At 62.0% G+C, this 19333-nt stretch overlaps 1 protein-coding gene across 29 annotated transcripts in view; it reads right to left on the bottom strand.

The window, feature by feature from the left end:
- KIF1A (kinesin family member 1A) overlaps positions 1–19333 on the bottom strand; it is a 96952-nt gene that overhangs the window by 27548 nt on the left and 50071 nt on the right. For 15 of the 29 annotated variants that reach the window (XM_079131319.1, XM_079131293.1, XM_079131316.1 and 12 more), the window contains 11 exons: positions 19232–19311; positions 18824–18930; positions 17858–17941; positions 15914–16094; positions 15768–15840; positions 15576–15669; positions 14770–14918; positions 14269–14447; positions 10999–11136; positions 10040–10315; positions 3386–3504 (listed from right to left, as the gene is read on the bottom strand). In XM_079131319.1, coding sequence (XP_078987445.1) covers positions 3386–3504; positions 10040–10315; positions 10999–11136; positions 14269–14447; positions 14770–14918; positions 15576–15669; positions 15768–15840; positions 15914–16094; positions 17858–17941; positions 18824–18930; positions 19232–19311 — 1480 coding nt within the window. The remainder of the gene's footprint in view (positions 1–3385; positions 3505–10039; positions 10316–10998; positions 11137–14268; positions 14448–14769; positions 14919–15575; positions 15670–15767; positions 15841–15913; positions 16095–17857; positions 17942–18823; positions 18931–19231; positions 19312–19333) is intronic. The other 14 variants (XM_079131302.1, XM_079131303.1, XM_079131307.1 and 11 more) reach the window with 2 other exon arrangements.

Here is a 19333-nt window from a genome sequence, read left to right on the forward strand (position 1 = left end):
ACTCTTTACTATGGCTCAAAGACCCCTGAGCTAGGTTCTGTTGGCCTCCCAGTCCCCCAGGCCGCTGACTGCTGCAAGACTGCTGACCTCCCTTAGCCAGGTACAGGACAGGGGACTGTCACACTGCCCTCCTCTTCACCCCCTGCCCAAGGCCTCGTAGCTCTGTTCTGCCATGGCCCAGTGCTGGCCAGAGACTGCCCTAACGGGGCTCAGCAGATGAGCCAACCTTTGCCATGGCTGCAGGTGCACAGCTTGGTGGCTTCTGTGACAGCCGAGGCAGGTGCCTGCCTCTCCCAAGTTCCCTTCCCACAGTCACACAAGGGTAAACACTAGGCATCACTTAAAGACTGATCCAGTGGTAGGCTGTCTGCATAGGTCAGGCAAGAGCCTGTTTCAGCCTCGTTTCCTGACTAACCTGGGGACTGGCCTGGTCTCCAGACTCCTCACGCCTTCCTAAAGACCTCCCCTCATCCAGGAAGCGCAGGCAGGCCTCGCCCACAGGGTGTGGTGGCCACCCAGGAGGGACCTTCTGAGCTCAGGCTCCAGCTCAGTCCTTCACCAGCTCCCGCGAGGCCTCCCCCACCAAGGGCAGAGCAGGGCAACAGTGGACCTCCACGAGGAGTGGGCCAGCCCATGGCCTCTGGCATGGCCCCATCTCAGTAGACGACAGCGGCAGGAAGTAGCCAGCCTGGCTCAGCTTTGCCCATGAGGACAGGAGCTAGCAGGGCAGACATGGACGGAGGCCTGGGGTGGATGGGAGCCACTTCTGAAGGGGAGGGCTAGCACTGGATGTCCCCAGCATCCCTGAGCAAGGGGCTCCAGCAACGCCCCACATTCCTGGAGGGGCCTGGGCAGGTGTGGGACCTGTTTTCTGGCCCTCCTCAGCGCACCTTCACTGCCTCCCTGCTCCAGCCTCACTCCTCAGATGGGTCCTGAGGTCTCAGCCCACAGGAGTCACGAGGGCATCACGTTTACGTGGCAGCAATGGGGGCGCCTGGGCTGCCAAGAGGTGCTGCAGGAGCACTGGGCACCACCAGCTTGTGAGACTGCCTACAGGGCTAGGTGACCCGTGCAATCGACACCCAAAGTGGCCACAATGTCAGGGCAGAAGGGATTCCATCTCAGAGTGGGTTTGGAACTTCTGAGGGTAAAGGATATGAGCATCTGAAGAGGTGGGCCCCTGGGGAGGGGGCACCTGAGAAGAAGAGCACCTGGAGGAGGGGGCACCTGGGAAGAAGAGCACCTGGAGGAGGTGAGCACCTGGAGGAGGGGGCACCTGGGAAGAAGAGCACCTGGAGGAGGTGAGCACCTGGGAAGAAGAGCACCTGGGGAGGTGAGCACCTGGGAAGAAGAGCACCTGGGGAGGTGAGCACCTGGAGGAGGTGAGCACCTGGAGGAGGGGGCACCTGGGAAGAAGAGCACCTGGAGGAGGTGAGCACCTGGGAAGAAGAGCACCTGAGGAGGTGAGCACCTGGAGGAGGTGAGCACCTGGAGGAGGGGGCACCTGAGAAGAAGAGCACCTGGAGGAGGTGGGCACCTGGGAAGAAGAGCACCTGGGGAGGTGAGCACCTGGAGGAGGTGAGCACCTGGAGGAGGTGAGCACCTGGAGGAGGGGGCACCTGGAGGAGGGGGCACCTGGAGGAGGGGGGACCTGGGAAGAAGAGCACCTGGAGGAGGTGAGCACCTGGGAAGAAGAGCACCTGGGGAGGTGAGCACCTGGGAAGAAGAGCACCTGGGGAGGTGAGCACCTGGAGGAGGTGAGCACCTGAAGGAGGGGGCACCTGGGAAGAAGAGCACCTGGAGGAGGTGAGCACCTGGGAAGAAGAGCACCTGAGGAGGTGAGCACCTGGAGGAGGTGAGCACCTAGAGGAGGGGGCACCTGAGAAGAAGAGCACCTGGAGGAGGTGGGCACCTGGGAAGAAGAGCACCTGGGGAGGTGAGCACCTTGAGGAGGTGAGCACCTGGGAAGAAGAGCACCTGGGGAGGTGAGCACCTGGAGGAGGTGAGCACCTGGGAAGAAGAGCACCTGGGGAGGTGAGCACCTGGAGGAGGTGAGCACCTGGAGGAGGGGGCACCTGGGAAGAAGAGCACCTGGAGGAGGTGAGCACCTGGAGGAGGGGGCACCTGAGAAGAAGAGCACCTGGAGGAGGTGGGCACCTGGGAAGAAGAGCACCTGGGGAGGTGAGCAACTTGAGGAGGTGAGCACCTGGGAAGAAGAGCACCTGGAGGAGGTGAGCACTTGGAGGAGGGGGCACCTGGGAAGAAGAGCACCTGGAGGAGGTGAGCACCTGGGAAGAAGAGCACCTGGGGAGGTGAGCACCTGGGAAAAAGACCATCTGGGGGAGGAGAGCACCTGGAGGAGGTAAGCACCTGGGGAGGTGGGCACCTGGGAGGTGGGCACCTAGGGAGGTGAGCACCTGGGAAGAAAAGTGCCTGGGAAGAAGAGCACCTGGGGAGGTGGGCACCTAGGGAGGTGGGCACCTGGGGAGGTGGGCACTGGGAGGTGAGCATTGGGAGGGTGATGGCCACCTCAGCTCCTCCCGCTACCCACACTTGGAGCCTCCATCCCAGTTGTGCCCAGCCAGGAACCAGTTTGCAGCCCAAGGTCCTCCCTCATCTGCTTTCTTGTTTGCCGCACTCTCTCCCCAGTGCTCCCTGCAGCCCAGGCTTTTTTGAGGGAAGAGAGGGGTCCCCTGTGGGAGGAAGTCCATAGTGCGGGACCAGAGGATGGAGGGCTGAGAAGGCCGTCACAGCCCAGCACCTGTGACCTGAAGCCTGGTCAGCCACACTTTGCCCAAGTCCTCGCCTGGTCTGTCAACATCCTTACCAGGTGGGAGGCATTAAGACCTGAGCCCACTTACAAGTGAGATGAGGGCCCAGAGGCTTCTGTGTCTGGCCAGTGAGAGGGTCGTGCCTCTTAGGGGTGAGGGTCTTGTCTTTCCAGACCCACATGAGGGAGGGTCTGCAGTCTCCAGGGGAACAGGCCTGTGTCTGAGACTAAGGACCTGAGGGAGGGGTCGGAGGAGTCCAGGAGGCTGGTGAGGGCAAAGGTGAACAGAAGCTCCGTCTGCAGGCCCTCCCTGCTGTGGAGCCTGGGGGGGCTGCAGGGAGGAGCTAAGGGATCTCTGGGTCCCTCTGGGCTGCCTGAGGGGGGTCCAAGTCAGAGCGGGCTCAGGCAGCCCTGGGTCTAGCCTGAATGGCCTGGGCCAGCTGAGGAGGGTCCAGGAGGCCAGAGCCTAGATCTGGACACAGGGGACTTCATCAGGCCCCGCCCATGAGCAGTCTGGGTGAGGCGGGTCCACACTGACCGCATGATGCCCATGAGGCCCTTCTCTGCCCTCGGCCTCTGTCTGCACAGCCTCAGGGACCCCAAGCTTGCACGCACCTGAGATGGCCTGGACGGCCACACGGAGGAAGCCCTTCACCTCGCCCTTCTCACTGACGATGGCCACGCGGTGCACCAGGGGCACAGGGTACAGCAGGTTGCTCAGGTACACGAAGGCCCTAGGGAGCAGAGGCCGCAGTCACGGGCCACCCCTGCACGCTGAGCGGCAGCAGTGAGAGCATGGCCGGCGACAACATGACACGGAGCTGCGAAGCAGAGCAAAGCCACGGGGCAGCCAGGCGAGAGAGCAAGGCGCTGGGGAGTGGGGTGGGGTCCTGGGGTCTGCAGTGCTGAGGAGACAGGAGTGGAGGCACAGAGCACAAGGGAGAGGGCTCGGGGGCAGCGGCACAGCCCAGCAGAGCCCAGGCATGGCCATCCGAGAAGACAACAGGTGAGGAGGGGGTTTCAGCCTGCTTCAAGGACTGGAGGGCCCGGCTGGGCCAGGCCGCGCTGCACCCTGGCCTGCAGCTGCTGATGTCCCTCTCCTGTGAGCCCTGCTGCTCACAGCCTCCACCTAGGGGCTCCATCCCCTGGAGCCCCTCCCACCAACAGCCTGGCACTGCAGTGGGTGGGCCCTGCTCAGAGTCAGCCAGCCCAGTGCCAGGGGTGGCTGGCCAGAGCCCCGAGGACACCCCGAGACCCACAGCACTACCCAGCCTGACCCGTCAGTGACCCAGAGCTCCAAGAGCTTCCTTTCCCAGTCAGCTGCCCAGGCTGGTTCTGACTGGCCTAGGCAGAGGGCATGGTCACTAGGGTGGCTTCTGCATGCCCTGAGCTGACTAAGATGTGGGATCACACAGGCAGCCAGGCTAGAGAAGACCCTGGATGACCCTGTGCCACCCAGCCAGATGGGCAAGCTGCTGTGGAGAACTCCCCCACTGTTTAGGGGGCCCTCCTAGGAACGGGAGCATCTCCTAGAGGGGCACCCTCCTAGGAACAGGATGATCCTCCTAGGGAGCACCCTCTTAGAAACAGGATGATCCTCCTGGAGGGGCGCCCTCCTAGGAACAGGATGATCCTCCTGGAGGGGCGCCCTCTTAGGAACAGGATGATCCTCCTGGAGGGGCGCCCTCTTAGGAACAGGATGATCCTCCTGGAGGGGCGCCCTCTTAGGAACAGGATGATCCTCCTGGAGGGGCACCCTCTTAGGAACAGGATGATCCTCCTAGGGAGCACCCTCTTAGGAACAGGATGATCCTCCTAGGGAGCATCCTCCTAGGAACAGGATGATCCTCCTAGGGAGCACCCTCTTAGGAACAGGATGATCCTCCTAGGGAGCACCCTCCTAGGAACAGGATGATCCTCCTAGGGAGCACCCTCCTAGGAACAGGATGATCCTCCTAGGGAGCACCCTCCTAGGAACAGGATCATCCTCCTTGGGAGCACCCTCCTAGGAACAGGATGATCCTCCTGGAGGGGCGCCCTCCTAGGAACAGGATCATCCTCCTTGGGAGCACCCTCCTAGGAATTCGACCACCTCCTGGGGTTTCTGTCCAGGAAGTCACCTTGTCCAGGAAGAGCCACCCAGGGGAGCCACTCTGGGGTGAGAACCATCAGCTCAGCGCAGCTCATTTAGCCCAGAAACCTGCCCTCCTTTCGGGGTAGAGCTGACTGGGCATCCAGAAGAGGAGTGTGGAGGTCCTGGTGGCACCCGCTCAGGTGGGAGCAGGCAGGGTTTGGACATGGGAGTGGGGAAGGCATGGGAAGGAGGTGAGAAGAGGCAGGCAAGGTGGGAAAGGCGGGGGTCTCAGGCAGGGAGGTGGGGTAGTGGAGGAGACAGGAGAGGGACAGTCACAGTCTGCTGGCCAGGTGGGCACTGGGCAGAGGAATAGCAGGGAGGAGCAAGGAGCAGGGGTGGTCACCTGCGCCCACTCAGCTCACCCAGGTCAGGCTCTGCCTCGTGGTGCACCTTGCTCTGTGTCCCTGAAGGACGCACCACACTAACCAGGAGCAGCTCTGGCACCGTGGCAGTCAGAAACCTGAGCACCATTCTCTCAATGACCACGACCCAATTCCACCTTGTCTCCCTGAAGTGCCCCTGGCTGGCCCCACCCCCACTGTCACTCCTCCTCAGAAGGGTCCCAGGGCACCAGTCACAGACCGAAGCCCTCACCCACCCCTCAGCGATGCCCAAGCTCCCTGCAGGAGCACCAGGCCCTGAGGCTGCTCAGCCTCCCCCTCCCAAAGCTGGGCCTCCATCTGGCCTTGTGGGCCTGGGCCTCTGGGTGTCCACTCTGGCTAACCACAGCCCCATTCTCAGCCTCCCTTGTGGCATCTGGGCCAGCGTGGGGACCCGTCGGTGGTTGCCTCTTGCTTTCTGGGTGTCCCTGCTTCACATCCTTCATGGAGAGTCACCAAAGTAGGCCACAGATGGGACGGTGCTGCTGCCTTCCAGAGGCTGGGGCTGCTGGCTGTGCCCTGGGCCCCTCCTTCTGCAACACAGTGCCCCCCTGAGGACAACCCAGAGGAGGGCTCCCAGAGTCAGGGGAGCTGCCTTGTAGAAGACACAGGGACAGCCTGGGGCCACCTTCACTGTGTGCCGGGGAGGACACTGCTGGAAGAAGCTGCACAGCTGTTCAGGGCCACCCAGCCAGGGTTAGGCAGCTCCCTACCTCCAAGCCTCCTGGCCAGGCCTGGGCTGCCTCCCTGGAAGACTGGGAGCAATTCCATAGGGGCTGCTGGGAGCCAGCAGGGCCTGGACTCTGGAGCTGACCAAATACACATCACCGTAGCAGTGACCCACAAACCTGTGGACTCCCAGGACCACACCTGAGTGAGAAGCCTTCCACCTGGAAAGCTTCCTGTGGCCACCCACTGCCTGACGCTCCCCAACTGTACCCAAAGGCCAGGTCCTGGGGGTCTGAAGTGGTACATATGGAAAAAAATGGGGCAAGGCAAGGCCCCTGCCCAGGTCACATGGCCAGGCTGCAGCCAGCAGGCCTGCTCTGGATCTCTGCAGGAACTGGCTGCTGGCAAACCTGTTAGAACCACCGCAGGTTGCGGTGTGGGGGGGGGGGGGGGGGGGGCGTTCTGCAATGTGCCAACTTGTTGGCTCAGGTTCCCAGAGGTCACCTGGGGGGGCCCTTTGAGTCCCCTAGGCACAAATCAAAGACCCAAGGAAGAAACTACCCAGAAGGCATCTGTGGCTCAGGGCAAGCACCCTGGGAGCGGGGAAGGGGCTGGAGAGCTGGCACCTCCAGCACCAGAAGGCCAGTCCCCAGTGGGGCCTACACAACAGCAGGTCTCCCTCCAGCTGGCTGGGTCTTCTCTAGGGTGCCAAAATGGAGCGAGGTCAGAGCTGGCACCTCAGGTCCGCTGGAACACACAGCATCAGCTCAGACTGGCTGTGACCTGCAGGTGGTCCCTAGACTGGCTGTGACCTGCAGGCGGTCCCTAGACTGGCTGTGACCTGCAGGTGGTCCCAAGACTGGCTGTGACCTGCAGGCTGTCCCAAGACTGGCTGTGACCTGCAGGCTGTCCCAAGACTGGCTGTGACCTGCAGGCTGTCCCAAGACTGGCTGTGACCTGCAGGCTGTCCCAAGACTAGCAGTGACCTGCAGGCTGTCCCAAGACTGGCAGTGACCTGCAGGCGGTCCCTAGACTGGCTGTGACCTGCAGGCGGTCCCAAGACTGGCTGTGACCTGCAGGCTGTCCCAAGACTGGCTGTGACCTGCAGGCTGTCCCAAGACTGGCTGTGACCTGCAGGCTGTCCCTAGACTGGCTGTGACCTGCAGGCTGTCCCAAGACTGGCTGTGACCTGCAGGCGGTCCCTAGACTGGCTGTGACCTGCAGGCAGGCAGGGCTGTGGGATGGGGCCTTCAGGGACCTCTTGGTTGGAGGTCTGGGATAAAACAATCAAAAAGACCACTGGGGTCTATGGACAAAGCCTCCAGCATCTTCTCCGAACCCCGTGTCCCGCTCAGCATCCCCATGGCTTTAGTGGGGACCAGGCATACCTAACGACATCTCTGGTGCTCTGGCAAAGGGGTACCTGGGCTCTTCTCTCAAACCCACAGTCCCCTGCCAGTCCATCTGGAAATGGTGATGGACTCACTCAGCTGGAACAGACCTGGATCAGACCTCCAGGGCCCTGTGTGGTGCCCCCAGTGGCAGCACTAGCCTTGAGGGGCACAAACTGAGTCATAAAGACCCCTGCCCCTGCTGTCATGGGGACCCCATCCAGCCCATGCACCTGGAGCTTGAAGCGATGGGACCAGATGGTGCTGGACCCCAGAGCCCCATGTCTGAAGCTTTGTGCTTCTGCCCAGCGGGGACAGTTCTCCAGGTCTCGTCTCCTTGCCCTCCTGGTGCTGGGCAATCTGACAGAGCAGGCACTCTAGGGACCAGAGAATAGCCCCAGTCCTGCCCCTGACGGCCATGGCCCTGCCACACCCAGCTGCACAGCTGGCAGCCCTCAGGATCTGAGAAGCACCGTTCATAGACACACTGGCCAGAGAGGCTGAGGGGCCTGGGCACAGAGCCCCTGGAACAGGAGCTGAGGGCTCTTGGGACACACAGAGCTGACACCTGCCTCTTGCTGGCTGAGCACTCATCACCCAGTGCTGGACATTGCCCTGGAGCCCAAGCCCCCCACCACTGCCCAGGCACTCAGCTGCCCTCCCCAGCACCACATCGCCCATGATGTCTGTGTTCCCGTCTTCCGGAGGCACCTAGTCCGGGCGGGGGAAGCTAGAGTCCTCAGCCACTTCCTCAGCCTGGGAGTGGACACCAACCCAAACACATCCCCAGGTCACTCGGCAGCCCAACCTCCAGAGGCAGAGCCCCCAGAGACCTGACCCTGGACATGGGAGAGCCCCTGGCTGTGGCTGTGGGGCCTTGCCCAGAGGCAAGAGCACCTTGAAGCAGACTGAAACGCAGGGCTGGGGCGGCGAGTGTGGGGCGGAGGGAGGAGGCAGTGCTAACCACAGATTGGTGAGGTGCAAGACGCATGCTGGGACCCAGGGAAGCCTTTCCAGAGGGCGAGAGTGGGCAACCCAATTTTGCTTAAGCTTTGGAGAGAGAGCCAGCAGCTACCAGAAGGATAAAGGAAAATCAACGGTGGGGCCCTTCCCAGGACTGGGCCTGCATAGCTGCTGCGCAGGAGAAGCCAATTCTTGCCAAACCAAAAAGATCGGGGTGACTCCAAATGCAGGCCGCCACAGGCCTCCCCGTGGCAAGGGGCCAGGCCTCTCATGGATGACTTTGTTCCGTTTGGCAGTTTTGTAAGATCTCAGATCCACAGGGGGAAAAGAACATTGGAAGGACCCAGCTCTTTCCGGCTGAGACTGCAGAGCCCACACCCCATTTCTCCCGTCCTCGTCCCTGCACGCCCTGACCGTGCCTGACACCCGGAGCCACTCCCAGAGCCCAGCAGGAGCAGGAGGCCTGGCCTGACTGCCTGGGGCTTGGTGAGGAAAGCCCATCTGGAGCACTCGGGCCCAGCAAAGGGAGGCCCGGGCCCAGGCGTCTTGGAGGGAGACGCCCTGTTCGTGTCCGGCTCATCACCTGAGGCCAGCTGGTGACAGTCAAGGCAAACTCATCAGAGCAAGTCCACAGCATGGCCATGGGGACATGCCGCCTTCCAAAGGCGAGCTGGGCTTTCCTGCCATCTCCTCTGCCTGAGGACGGGGCGGGGGGGCCCAGCTCACCTCCTGACCTGCAAGGGTGCTCTCAGCCTTGGGATCAAGACTTCTGGAAACGCCTGGCCCAAGGAAGCCATCTAACTTCAAGAAAGGCTGATAAAAGGGACTCGCATCTTTTCATGGAGGTCGACTACGGCTCCACCTTGTCAGGAGCCAAATGCCCGAGTGCTGCACTAGGCAGCTCCCCCTTCCCTGTCTCCACCCCTGCCATAATGCCAGATTCACCTGCAAGCTGGGACCTCTGCAGCAAGTCTGGGCTTCCCCACAGCCTCTGTTCCACCTTCTGACCTTGGCCACACCTCCACTTGGGAGACCTTAATGACCAGCTACTGTCTGCAAAGGGCATGCTCCATGGGGGCCCTGGGCCCTGGGCCTGTCTCTCACCATGGCAACCTGGGAGAACACCCTCACCTTTGCACAGAGGCAGGCCTGCTGCGCCCTCGTGTGGGGCAGTGGAGAGGGCTCTTGCCTGGCCTGGCCCCCAAGCCTGCTCCCTCCCCTAGAACAGGACGGCACTAGGCACATGCAGGGAGCTGCCTTCCTTTGGAGAGGCTGAAGGGGCCTCAGTGGGACGAGCTGACTCCAGCACAGGGAGACAGGGCACCCACGGGGGTGACCCTTCCTCACCTCAGGCCCTGCACATGGACTTACAGGGTGAAACCAGGACCAGAGCACAGCCAGTGCCCAGGGTTCCTACGGCCTCTGTGAAATAGGCCCCCCTGCCAGGATCCAGGGCTGTGAGCCTGTGGCCACGCTGTGCTCCGGGGCTGCCTCTCCTCCAGCTGCACCCAGCCCTGCCCCTCTGGGCCAGGCATTCCTCTCCAGGATGGGAGTGCCCACAGGGACACGAGGGAGCCCCAGCTCCCTGGGGCCCCTCCTCAGGAGGCCAGCCCCTCAGCTGTCTTGGCCGGGAGGGTCCGGGGTCATGCCCTGACGCCCGATTGTGCCCACAGCAGTGCTCCTGTGCAAAAGAGCTGGTTCCTTCCCAGCATGCTCTCCTGACCTCACCAACCTTCCTACTAAACTGAACAGGGGGGGCCGGTCGTAAAACGGGTCCCGGCCGTCGCACAGCGTGTGCTCCGGAAAGACGTCGTCCTCCAGGTCCTCCTCCTCCTCCTCCTCCTCCTCCTCCTCCTCCTCCTCCTCCTCCCCCACGCTCTGCTCCTCGGCAGGCTCGGTGGCGTCGGAGTCGGGGCTCGAGAAGGTGGGGGAGGGGGTGAGAGCAGCCATGCGCTCGCTCATGCATGTGTTGAGAAGAGGGTAGCTGTTGCAGCCAGAGATGACTGAACTGAGGTTAGTACGACAAGACAGAGAGAGGTTAACACCAGCTACCCGCAGGAGGCCGGCGCTGGGCACTCTGTGTGAGCCCAGACCAAGCACGCACACCACCAAGAACGCCGCTTCAAAAGATGAGAGACCAGAAACCCACCCCAGCCCCTGACTTGGAGCAAACCACACATGTGGTCAGCTGGAAGTCTCCAGAACGTTCTGGAAGGCACCCACAGGTGTGACTGAGAATGGGGTCCTGGCCAGGCATTGCAAAGGCCTTCGTAAGGATCTCAGAATGCTACTTTTGTGTGGGGTCAGAGGCTGGGCACAGACAGACCCAAGATTGGAGACCGGGAAGGTGGGGGTGGTCTCTAGGGCCTCTAGGGCTCGGGGACACAGCCCTGCCACTGCGTTCCCACCCCACAGACACTAGTGACCTGGGACACCTGCCCAAGGCCCTAGCTGCTGGGGAGTCCCACACAGGCTGTGTCGGGTGGCAGTGGTCAGCCCATCCCAGGTTCCGAGTTGTGACCTGCAAGTGTGTGGTGAGTGGCTGAGGGGGCTCCAGGGGCAGAACAAGGCAGAGCCAAGCTCTGCCTGTGTCAGGACCAGGGCAGTGGGGGCCAGGCCTGGAAGGAGGCCACTCTGCCCACGGCCCTCTCTCTTTCACATGCTGTGCCAGGGCAGGGAGGAGGCGCCCACCTGCCCACCAGCCGGAACCAGGGGAAGCGGTCGTAGAAGGGGTCTCCGCCAGTCACCACGTTGTCGCAGTCCTCCACCACGCTGGAGGGCACCTCCGCGGCCCGGTCGTACATCTCCCGCATCAGGTCCAGGCGCTGCCTGCGGGGCACAGCAGTGTGGGCCCAGGCCAGCAGTAACTGGCCTTGCCCGCAGAGCAGGCTTGGCCCACCGTGCAGTCGCCTGCCCAGGGCCACCAGGCTCGGGGGTCTGCTTGACGGAAACCTCCAGACCCATCAGGAGACGCGCTTGCAATTAGACAGGCAGACTTGCCCTCCTGAGCCCAAGAGCTCGTGGGCGACCTGGGAAGCACACAGACGGGGTCTGTGGGAGAGGCCATCGCCGAAGCTCAGAAACAGCCCAAAGCTCCAGAAGGAATGGGGTGAGGCAGGGATAGGGGAGGGCTAAGGCAGTGTTCCCAGGACTGTCCCGTGAGCTGCAGAGCCGTGGATGGTGCCCTGGGCAGAGCCACAAGGGCTCTGGGCTCCGCACCGTGCTCCTCCTTGGAAGATGGTCCCTGCCTGGAGCAGGCAGCATTGGTGTGGAGCCTGAATACCTTGGGCACCTGCACAATCACGAGTGTGCACCAGTGTGTGTGTGTGTGTCCACCAGTGTGCATCCTGTGCACCTGCACAATCACGAGTGTGCACCAGTGTGTGTGTGTGTCCACCAGTGTGCATCCTGTGCACATGCACGATCACGAGTGTGCACCTGTGTGTGTGTCCACCAGTGTGCATCCTGTGCACCTGCACAATCACGAGTGTGCACCAGTGTGTGTGTGTGTCCACCAGTGTGCATCCTGTGCACCCGCACAATCATGAGAGTGCACCTGTGTGTGTGTGTGTCCACCAGTGTGCATCCTGTGCACCTGCACAATCACGAGTGTGCACCAGTGTGTGTGTGTCCACCAGTGTGCATCCTGTGTACCTGCACAATCACGAGTGTGCACCAGTGTGTGTGTGTGTGTCCACCAGTGTGCATCCTGGGCACGTGCACGATCACGAGTGTGCACCTGTGTGTGTGTCCACCAGTGTGCATCCTGTGCACCCGCACAATCACGAGAGTGCACCTGTGTGTGTGTGTGTCCACCAGTGTGCATCCTGTGCACCTGCACAATCACGAGTGTGCACCAGTGTGTGTGTGTCCACCAGTGTGCATCCTGTGTACCTGCACAATCACGAGTGTGCACCAGTGTGTGTGTGTGTACCCACCAATGTGTATCCTGGGCACGTGCACGATCACAAGTGTGTACCTGTGTGTGTGTGTGTGTGTACCCACCAATGTGCATCCTGTGCACCTGCACGATCACGAGTGTGCAACTGTGTATGTGTGTGTACCCACCAGTGTGTATCCTGGGCATATGCACGATCACGAGTGTGCACCAGTGTGTGTGTGTGTGTGTGTACCCACCAATGTGTATCCTGGGCATGTGCACGATCACTAGTGTGCACCAGTGTGTGTGTGTCCACCAGTGTGCATCCTGGGCATGTGCACGATCACGAGTGTGCACCTTGTGTGTGTGTGTATCTACTAGTGTGCATCCTGTGCACCTGCATGATCATGAGTGTGCACCAGTATGTGTGTGTGTGTGTGTTCCCACCAATGTGTATCCTGGGCACATGCACAATAACGAGAGTGCACCTGTGTGTGTGTGTGTGTGTGTGTGTATCTACCAGTGTGCATCCTGTGCACCTGCATGATCAGTGTGCACCAGTGTATGTGAGTGTGTACCCACCAGTGTGTATCTGGTGCGCCTGCATGATCAGTGTGCACCGGTGTGTGTACCCACTAGTGTGCACCCTGTGAACCTGCAGATCGAGTGTGCACTAGTGTGTGTGTATCCACCAGTGTGCATCCTGTGCACCTGCATGATCAGTGTGCACCAGTGTGTGTACCCACTAGTGTGCACTCTGTGCACCTGCACGATCATGAGTGTGCACCAGCATGTGTGAGTGTTTACCCATGAATGCATCCTGTGCACCTGCATGATCAGTGTGCACCAGCGTGTGTGATTGTGTAGCCACCAGTATGCATCCTGTGCACCTGCATGATCAGTGTGCACCAGTGTGTGTGTATCCACCAGTGTGCATGCCAGTGTGCCAGTGTGTGTGTGTAGCAGGGTGTGTGCACCAGTGTGTGTGTGTCTGCCAGTGTATGCATCAGTGAGTGCCTATCAGTGTGTGTCTACCCGTGTGTAAGTGTCTTGTGTGTGTACCTGTGTGTAGTGTCTACCACTGTGTGTCTACCTGTGTATCAGTGTGTACACGTGTGTCTACCAGTGTGTGTATGTGTGTGTCTGTATGTGTATATGTATATATGTGTGTGTGCCTGTGCACGTGTGTATCTGTGTGCACCGTGTGTGAACTGTACGAGAAGGGAAAGTGTCCATGAGTGTGTGTATCAATCACATCTTTGGTCTTCCGTGTTCTGATGTCTGGACACATTTGGAGGCTTGTTGGCAGGAAGGGCTCCCCAGCCAGCGGTTCCTGGAGCCCACCTGTCACATACAAGCTGAATGACCCCGAGTCCATAGGGCCTCTTCCCTCCCTGGTTTCTCACCTGCCAAGCTAACCCCTCTGCCCCACATCACCCAGGCAGGGGCAGCTAAGGGACAGCCCTGGCCCCAGAGCCCCAAAGCTCTCCAGGGAGCTGCTCGGAGGCGCTGGCCTTCCTGCTCCTGACATGCCCTGTGGGCATCCTGCTTCTAGCAGCTGCGGGACGTTCCACTCTGCCTTCAGTGGCAGTTGCCCTGCCTTTTCATGTGGTCACCTTCCTGGAGTATGACGGAGCACAGACCAGCGCGTCTGCAGGGCCAGGAGGCCAGGCTGCAGGAAGGGGACCCAGCTAGGAGAGCCCTGCCCTCCCTCCTGCCCTGCAGACACTGAGCCCACCTTCCAGGCCCAGCTGTACTTGGCCGGTGCCCCATTGGCCCATAGGACCGTCCAGGGCCATGACCCTGCCCTCCCTTCCGGAAGAAGTGTCATGGCTTCTGTGGGTCTCGTCCACCCTCCTCTACAAGGAGACACCAGAGTGTGCTTCTCCTGCCTGACCACAGCATGGTGGGACGGCACAGAGTCCATGAGGCAGCTCCGTTCACTGTTCCCCTCCATCTCAAAAGAACGATGTGAGGAGAGTCGGGGACCCCAGGTGCCAGTGCGAGAGCTGAGCCTGGCCCTGGTTCTGCCCAGAGGAAGGCCCAGCCCACTGTCCACCTCAGCTGCCCACCAGCCACACCTGAGCTTCTCCAGTGTCCAGTAGTGGGTGGCCCCGTTCTTCTGGTCCTGGACCTCCACAGCCACAATCGTGCGGGGAAAGGGCCGCGTCTCTCGGTCTCTGGCGGCCTCTGGGGGCAGTAGGTCTGGCGGCAGCGGGGAGTAGAGGGTGTCCGTGAGGAGGACAAACTGAAACTGGACCTGTGGCCAGTGCAAGAGGCCAAATGTCAGACACTTGGTCAGTGGAACCAGGTCCCCAAAAGGGCATCCTTTCCACCTCAGGGATCTCGGTTGAACACCCCACGACAGTGCGCTGGCACAACAGAGGTCCTACTCCCTGCTGCCCTCCTGGTGGGCATCTCCCCTGAGTAGAGGCGAGCTGTCCATGTTGGCCAGTCCCAGAACCTCCCTCTGCTGCCTACTCTGGGACCCAGATCAAGCAGGGCCATTCTGCCCACCCTGGGCTGTGAGGGGACAGGTCAAGGCCCCTGACGCAGGACAGGCCAGCAGGGTGGGTGCCCACCTTCTTCTTCAGCTCGACGCTGATGGCATTGGCCTCCTTGAGGAAGATGGCATTGCCCCAGAGCAGGTCCCGCAGGGATGTGAACTGGTACCACTTCCACTTCCGGAAGGCCCAGAGCGCCAGCTCACACTCCCGCTCAGTCCACTGCACTGTGGGAGAGGCCACACGGGTCATCGGGGGCAGGCAGCAGCGCTGCCCACTACACCCGACCTTTGGGAGGTCAAGGCGGCAGTTGTGCTGTGGGAGGCCACGCTGGCCCTGCACCCAGTATGCACAGAAAGGTCATTTCCTCAGAGTCCAGGGGTGGCTGGCCTGGCAGGAGGGCTGGGCCCCCCAGATTAGCCTGGGCCTGGCCTGGGGCTCCATGCTCGGGTCCCTGATTCCAAAGAGAAGGAAGAAAGCAGCAGACAGACCTGCCCAGCAAGCCCTGTGGAAGGCCAGGTGCCCCAAGATAAGGGCGGGGTCCCTGAGAGGCTGAAGGAGGGGCTGGGGGCACAGCCCCGCCAGGGACTGCCACAGGCCGTGCAGGCCAGCAGTGGGCACGGGGCCCTCGGGAGAGGAGTCAGGAGAGCAGGCCAGGTGCTCCGGAGTGGCCTTGCAGGAGGCAGAGTGGCCCTTGGTCTCCACCGGTCCTGGGGTGAGGCAGATGCACAGCCCTGCCCACCATGGGCCTGGTCACCCCTCCAGGCCAGCACCTGTGCACAGTGCTGCTGCCCGCCTCCAGACGCTCCCCAGGGCATGGAGGCCGCTGCCCTAGGGCCGTGAGCCCCTACACTGGCCTGGCCGCCTCCCCAGCCTGGCCTCACCTTCGTCCTCCGGCTCCTCCTCCTCCTCGTTGACCTCCGGGTAGTACCTGGAGTCCATCTGCTTCTGCAGGGCTTCCAGCTTGCTCTCGTAGTCCTGTGGAGACAGGCCAGGCCTCAGGCCCCCGGGGGCGAGGCAGCCCTGGAGGGCCAGGCGAGCGGAGGGCAGGGAGAGTCCACCCCCAGCTTCCTCACCAGCCGCTGCTGCTCCAGCAGGTAGGTGGCCTCCTCCCGCTCCCGGCGGTACTGGTCCTCCAGCTCCTGGAGCCTGCAAGGGGCAGCAGGTGAGTGCAGGGGGCCAGCGGGTGGCCGGCAGGTGCGGGCAGGTGGCCCGGCCTCACCTCTGCTCCATCTCCTGCTTCATGTCGATGCCCTGCTTCTCCAGCAGCTCGCGCTGGGCAAAGGCCCAGTCCACGGGCTCCGCGGGCGTCTCAGCACAGGGCGTGCGCTCCCGCTCCTGCCGGGCCTGCTCCGGGTGGTTGAACCGGAACACGTGGCTCTTACCCATGATGATGCGGTTTCCTGGGGGACAGAGGCGAGGTAGCCTCGGGGGGCTGCAGGACTCAGTGGCCCCGCGGGGGGAGGCAGATGGAGGCAGAGAGCTGCAGCACCCCTCAGGGGCCCCGACCAGGAGCCCAGCTCCAAGCCCCTCCCCTCGGCCCCTTCCTCCTCTCCCAAGTCCAACCCCGGGCCCTATAGAGTGTAGCAGTGACCACTCTGGCCCCACCTCCCCTATGCACACGGCCAGGACACCCAACACTCTCTCAAGTGCCGGGTGTGGTGCTACTGCGGACGCTGACCTTGGTGCAGTCCTGCCCACCCCACACCGGTGCTGGATGCTCTCAGGACCCAGGGAATCTGCTGGGCCCTGGGGGCAGTGCCTGCTGGCTTTGGACAGTCCTGCCTGTGTGGGCTCTTGGGTGGTCTCACTTTCCCCAGGCTCTGCCCTCACCTGAGACCCAGTGTCTGCAAGCAAGCCCTCCTCAGTCCCTGTCCAGCACCCGGCCGCCCTCAGCCAGTCACTGCCTCTGTCCTCCCTGTCCTCAGGCCACACAGAGCCAGGCTCAGACCCTGTGAGGGAACCCCAAGCCAAGATCTCCCCTCTTGGTCCAGGACCTGCCCAAGGCTCATGGACAGCAGAGCAAACCCTGAAATGACCAGGAAACAGTGACCGCTGTCTGTCCGAACTGCCCATGCCCACTGAGGAGGCACTCCGTGGGTTCCAGACATCCTGGTGTCCCTCCAAAGTGTCCTTAGGGACCCAAAGGCAGGATTTCAGAGTCCTGGCAACTCTGGGTACAGGCAGGGTGGAATCCAGAGGCTGGGGTCACTTCCCACATCCCTTCCCCTGGGGTGGACAGAAGAGGCCTCCTCGTTCCCGGCCAGAGCTCATTCCTGGCCAGTTAATGTGAATTCCAGTTGAATGTGTCAACTTGGCCAGGTTATAGCCAGCGAGTCAACCAAGCAGTGTCTAGGAGACGTTCCTGTCCGTGTGATCAACGTCTGCCACCAGCTGACCATATGTGAAAGAGTCCTTAATAGTGGGGGTGGGCCTCACCCAATCAGCTGAAGGCCACAGCAGCAGACAGAGGAAGTTATACCATGAGTCATCTCCTGCCCAGGAGATTCCAGCCTGCTACCTGCCCGGGGCTTTAATCCTCCCTGGCCTACAGCCTCCACACTCACCTAGGCCGTATCCTTGAACCAAATCCCCCTACATGTGCACGGGGTGCCCCTCAGTCATGCCCTGACCACAGCTGCCTCTACGCTGTTTTCCCTAGACTCTAGCCTCAGGCGAGAGCGAGATTGTCCTTGCTGTCCCTTGAAGAAGAGGCTGCTGTGCCATCAGGATGCTCACTCTGGACGCCAGGCCAACCCTGCATCAACTGACCACTCTGCACTGCATCAGCCTGGCCGCGCTCCTGTCCTCCAGCCCTCTCCCTGTGCCCAGCCCCCAGGGGTCCATCCTGAGCCAGGGCAGGAGTCCTTCTGGAGCAGGCCCGCCTGCCTTCCCAACAGCATCAGCCCACTGTGGGGTCTCGACATGCAGACGGGCCCTCTGCTCAGGCCTCGGGTCCTGATGCTCAGGCCTCAGCTGCCCAGGGTGGGGCATGGGGAGGCTCGTGAGCTGGTCAGAGCCCGCAGCCCTGCAGAGCTGCCACCTGCTGGGCACGGGCTGTGCCCCAGGAGGGGGGCTTCACATGGAGAAAGGGTGACTTGGGCATGGGGACAGGGGCTTCCCCTGAGGCCATCTACCCCATGGCCCCTCTTGCCCCTGACCATACCTGACCGCAGGATGCTGGGTTCCGTGACTTTCTTGCCATTGACGTAGGTGTCCGCCCCCTCGCAGGGCTCCAGGGTCACCACGGCTACAAGAGGGAGGAAGGTGACTCAGAGGGATCGTCACTTCAGAAGCGCAGCCTGCCGCGGCCCCACCAAGACCGGCTCCTTCCTGAGAGCCAGAGTCTGACCCCTGGCAACACTTCCTCTGGCCTCAGAAGAGCCTGGCGGGAGGGCGGGGTGCCGATCTTAGTGGAGGAGGAAAGTGACCTCCAAGAGGGAGCTGTGTGTGCCCAAGGCAGGGCTGCAAGGCTGCTGGGCTCCACTGCCCAGGTCCTGGCCAGTTCTCTGGGTGGACATGGATAAGACACAATGGCTAACCCGTCCCCAAGGTATCCCAGAGCCCTCTGGCTCCACCCACCCACACTGGAGAGGACAGAGGCTTTGTGGACAAAACAGAGGAGAGCCAAGTGGACAGTGAGCCCACTCACAGATCTGCAGGCCAGACTCCTGTGGGAGCTGCCCTGAGCTCAGGCCATGGACGCCAATGCATCACAGAGACAGGCAGTGCCCCTCTGGAGGGTGGCCTCTGGCGAGCAGGGGAAGGTAGCTCCATAGCCAGCAGGAAGGACAGTCCCTAAAGAGCTCTCCACCCTGGACCCAGGGTCCACCCACATCTCCTGGCTCACCATCCTCCTGCCCAGAACACGCTCCCAGACACGTTGGCCACCTTCCCTGCCCAGCGGCCCTGGTGGACAGCCCATGTTCCACCCCCAGTCTTCCAAGAGGCTGGGCTCCCTGGAGCACCTGAGGCATAGGAGGCACCAGGCCCTCCTAAGCACCCGAGGGGTTGTCCCCAAGGCTGTTCCAAGGGTCTCGACACACGTCCTGCCCAGATGCATGGCTGAGGCCCCACTAAGAGACCCCACTGGGCCTGGTCAGCAGCACGGGGTGAGGGCGGGAAGCGCTACCTTCACTGCCTCCTCTGGAGTCGCTCCGGAAGATGCAGTGCTCCTCCTTGATGAAGTGCCCACTCAGGACGATGTCCTGCCGCCGCTCAGCGTCCTCCCGGCCCACTCTGTGGGGAGGGGCAGGGGGCCATCAGCAGCACAGGCAGGTCCAGCACATCCACAACACCACCGCTGGCCCGCCTGTGCCCACACACAGCCTCGGGAGATGCCCAAGGAGTGCATTGTGGGGTGACAGGACCCCAGGGCTGGACGGCACTGGGGTGCACACCGCCCTGAGGGGCTGCAGGGTCAGTTCAGAAGCAGCATACTGCCAGTGCAAGTGACAAACTTGGTGGCCCTCTGTGGGGTGGCACAAGCTGGCAGAAGCAGGGGTCCCCACTCCCCACCCACCCGGGCCCTGGCGCCCACCTGGTAACGCCATCTTTGATGTAGTAGAGGAGGCACTCGGACATCAGTGGGTCCTCGTTCAGGTTGACAAGGTGTGGGGTCTGAGGGCAGAGGAGAAGGACG

The sequence above is a fragment of the Sciurus vulgaris genome (genome assembly GCF_902686455.1).
Source record: "Sciurus vulgaris genome assembly, chromosome: 3".
Classification (NCBI taxonomy): Eukaryota; Metazoa; Chordata; class Mammalia; order Rodentia; family Sciuridae; genus Sciurus; species Sciurus vulgaris.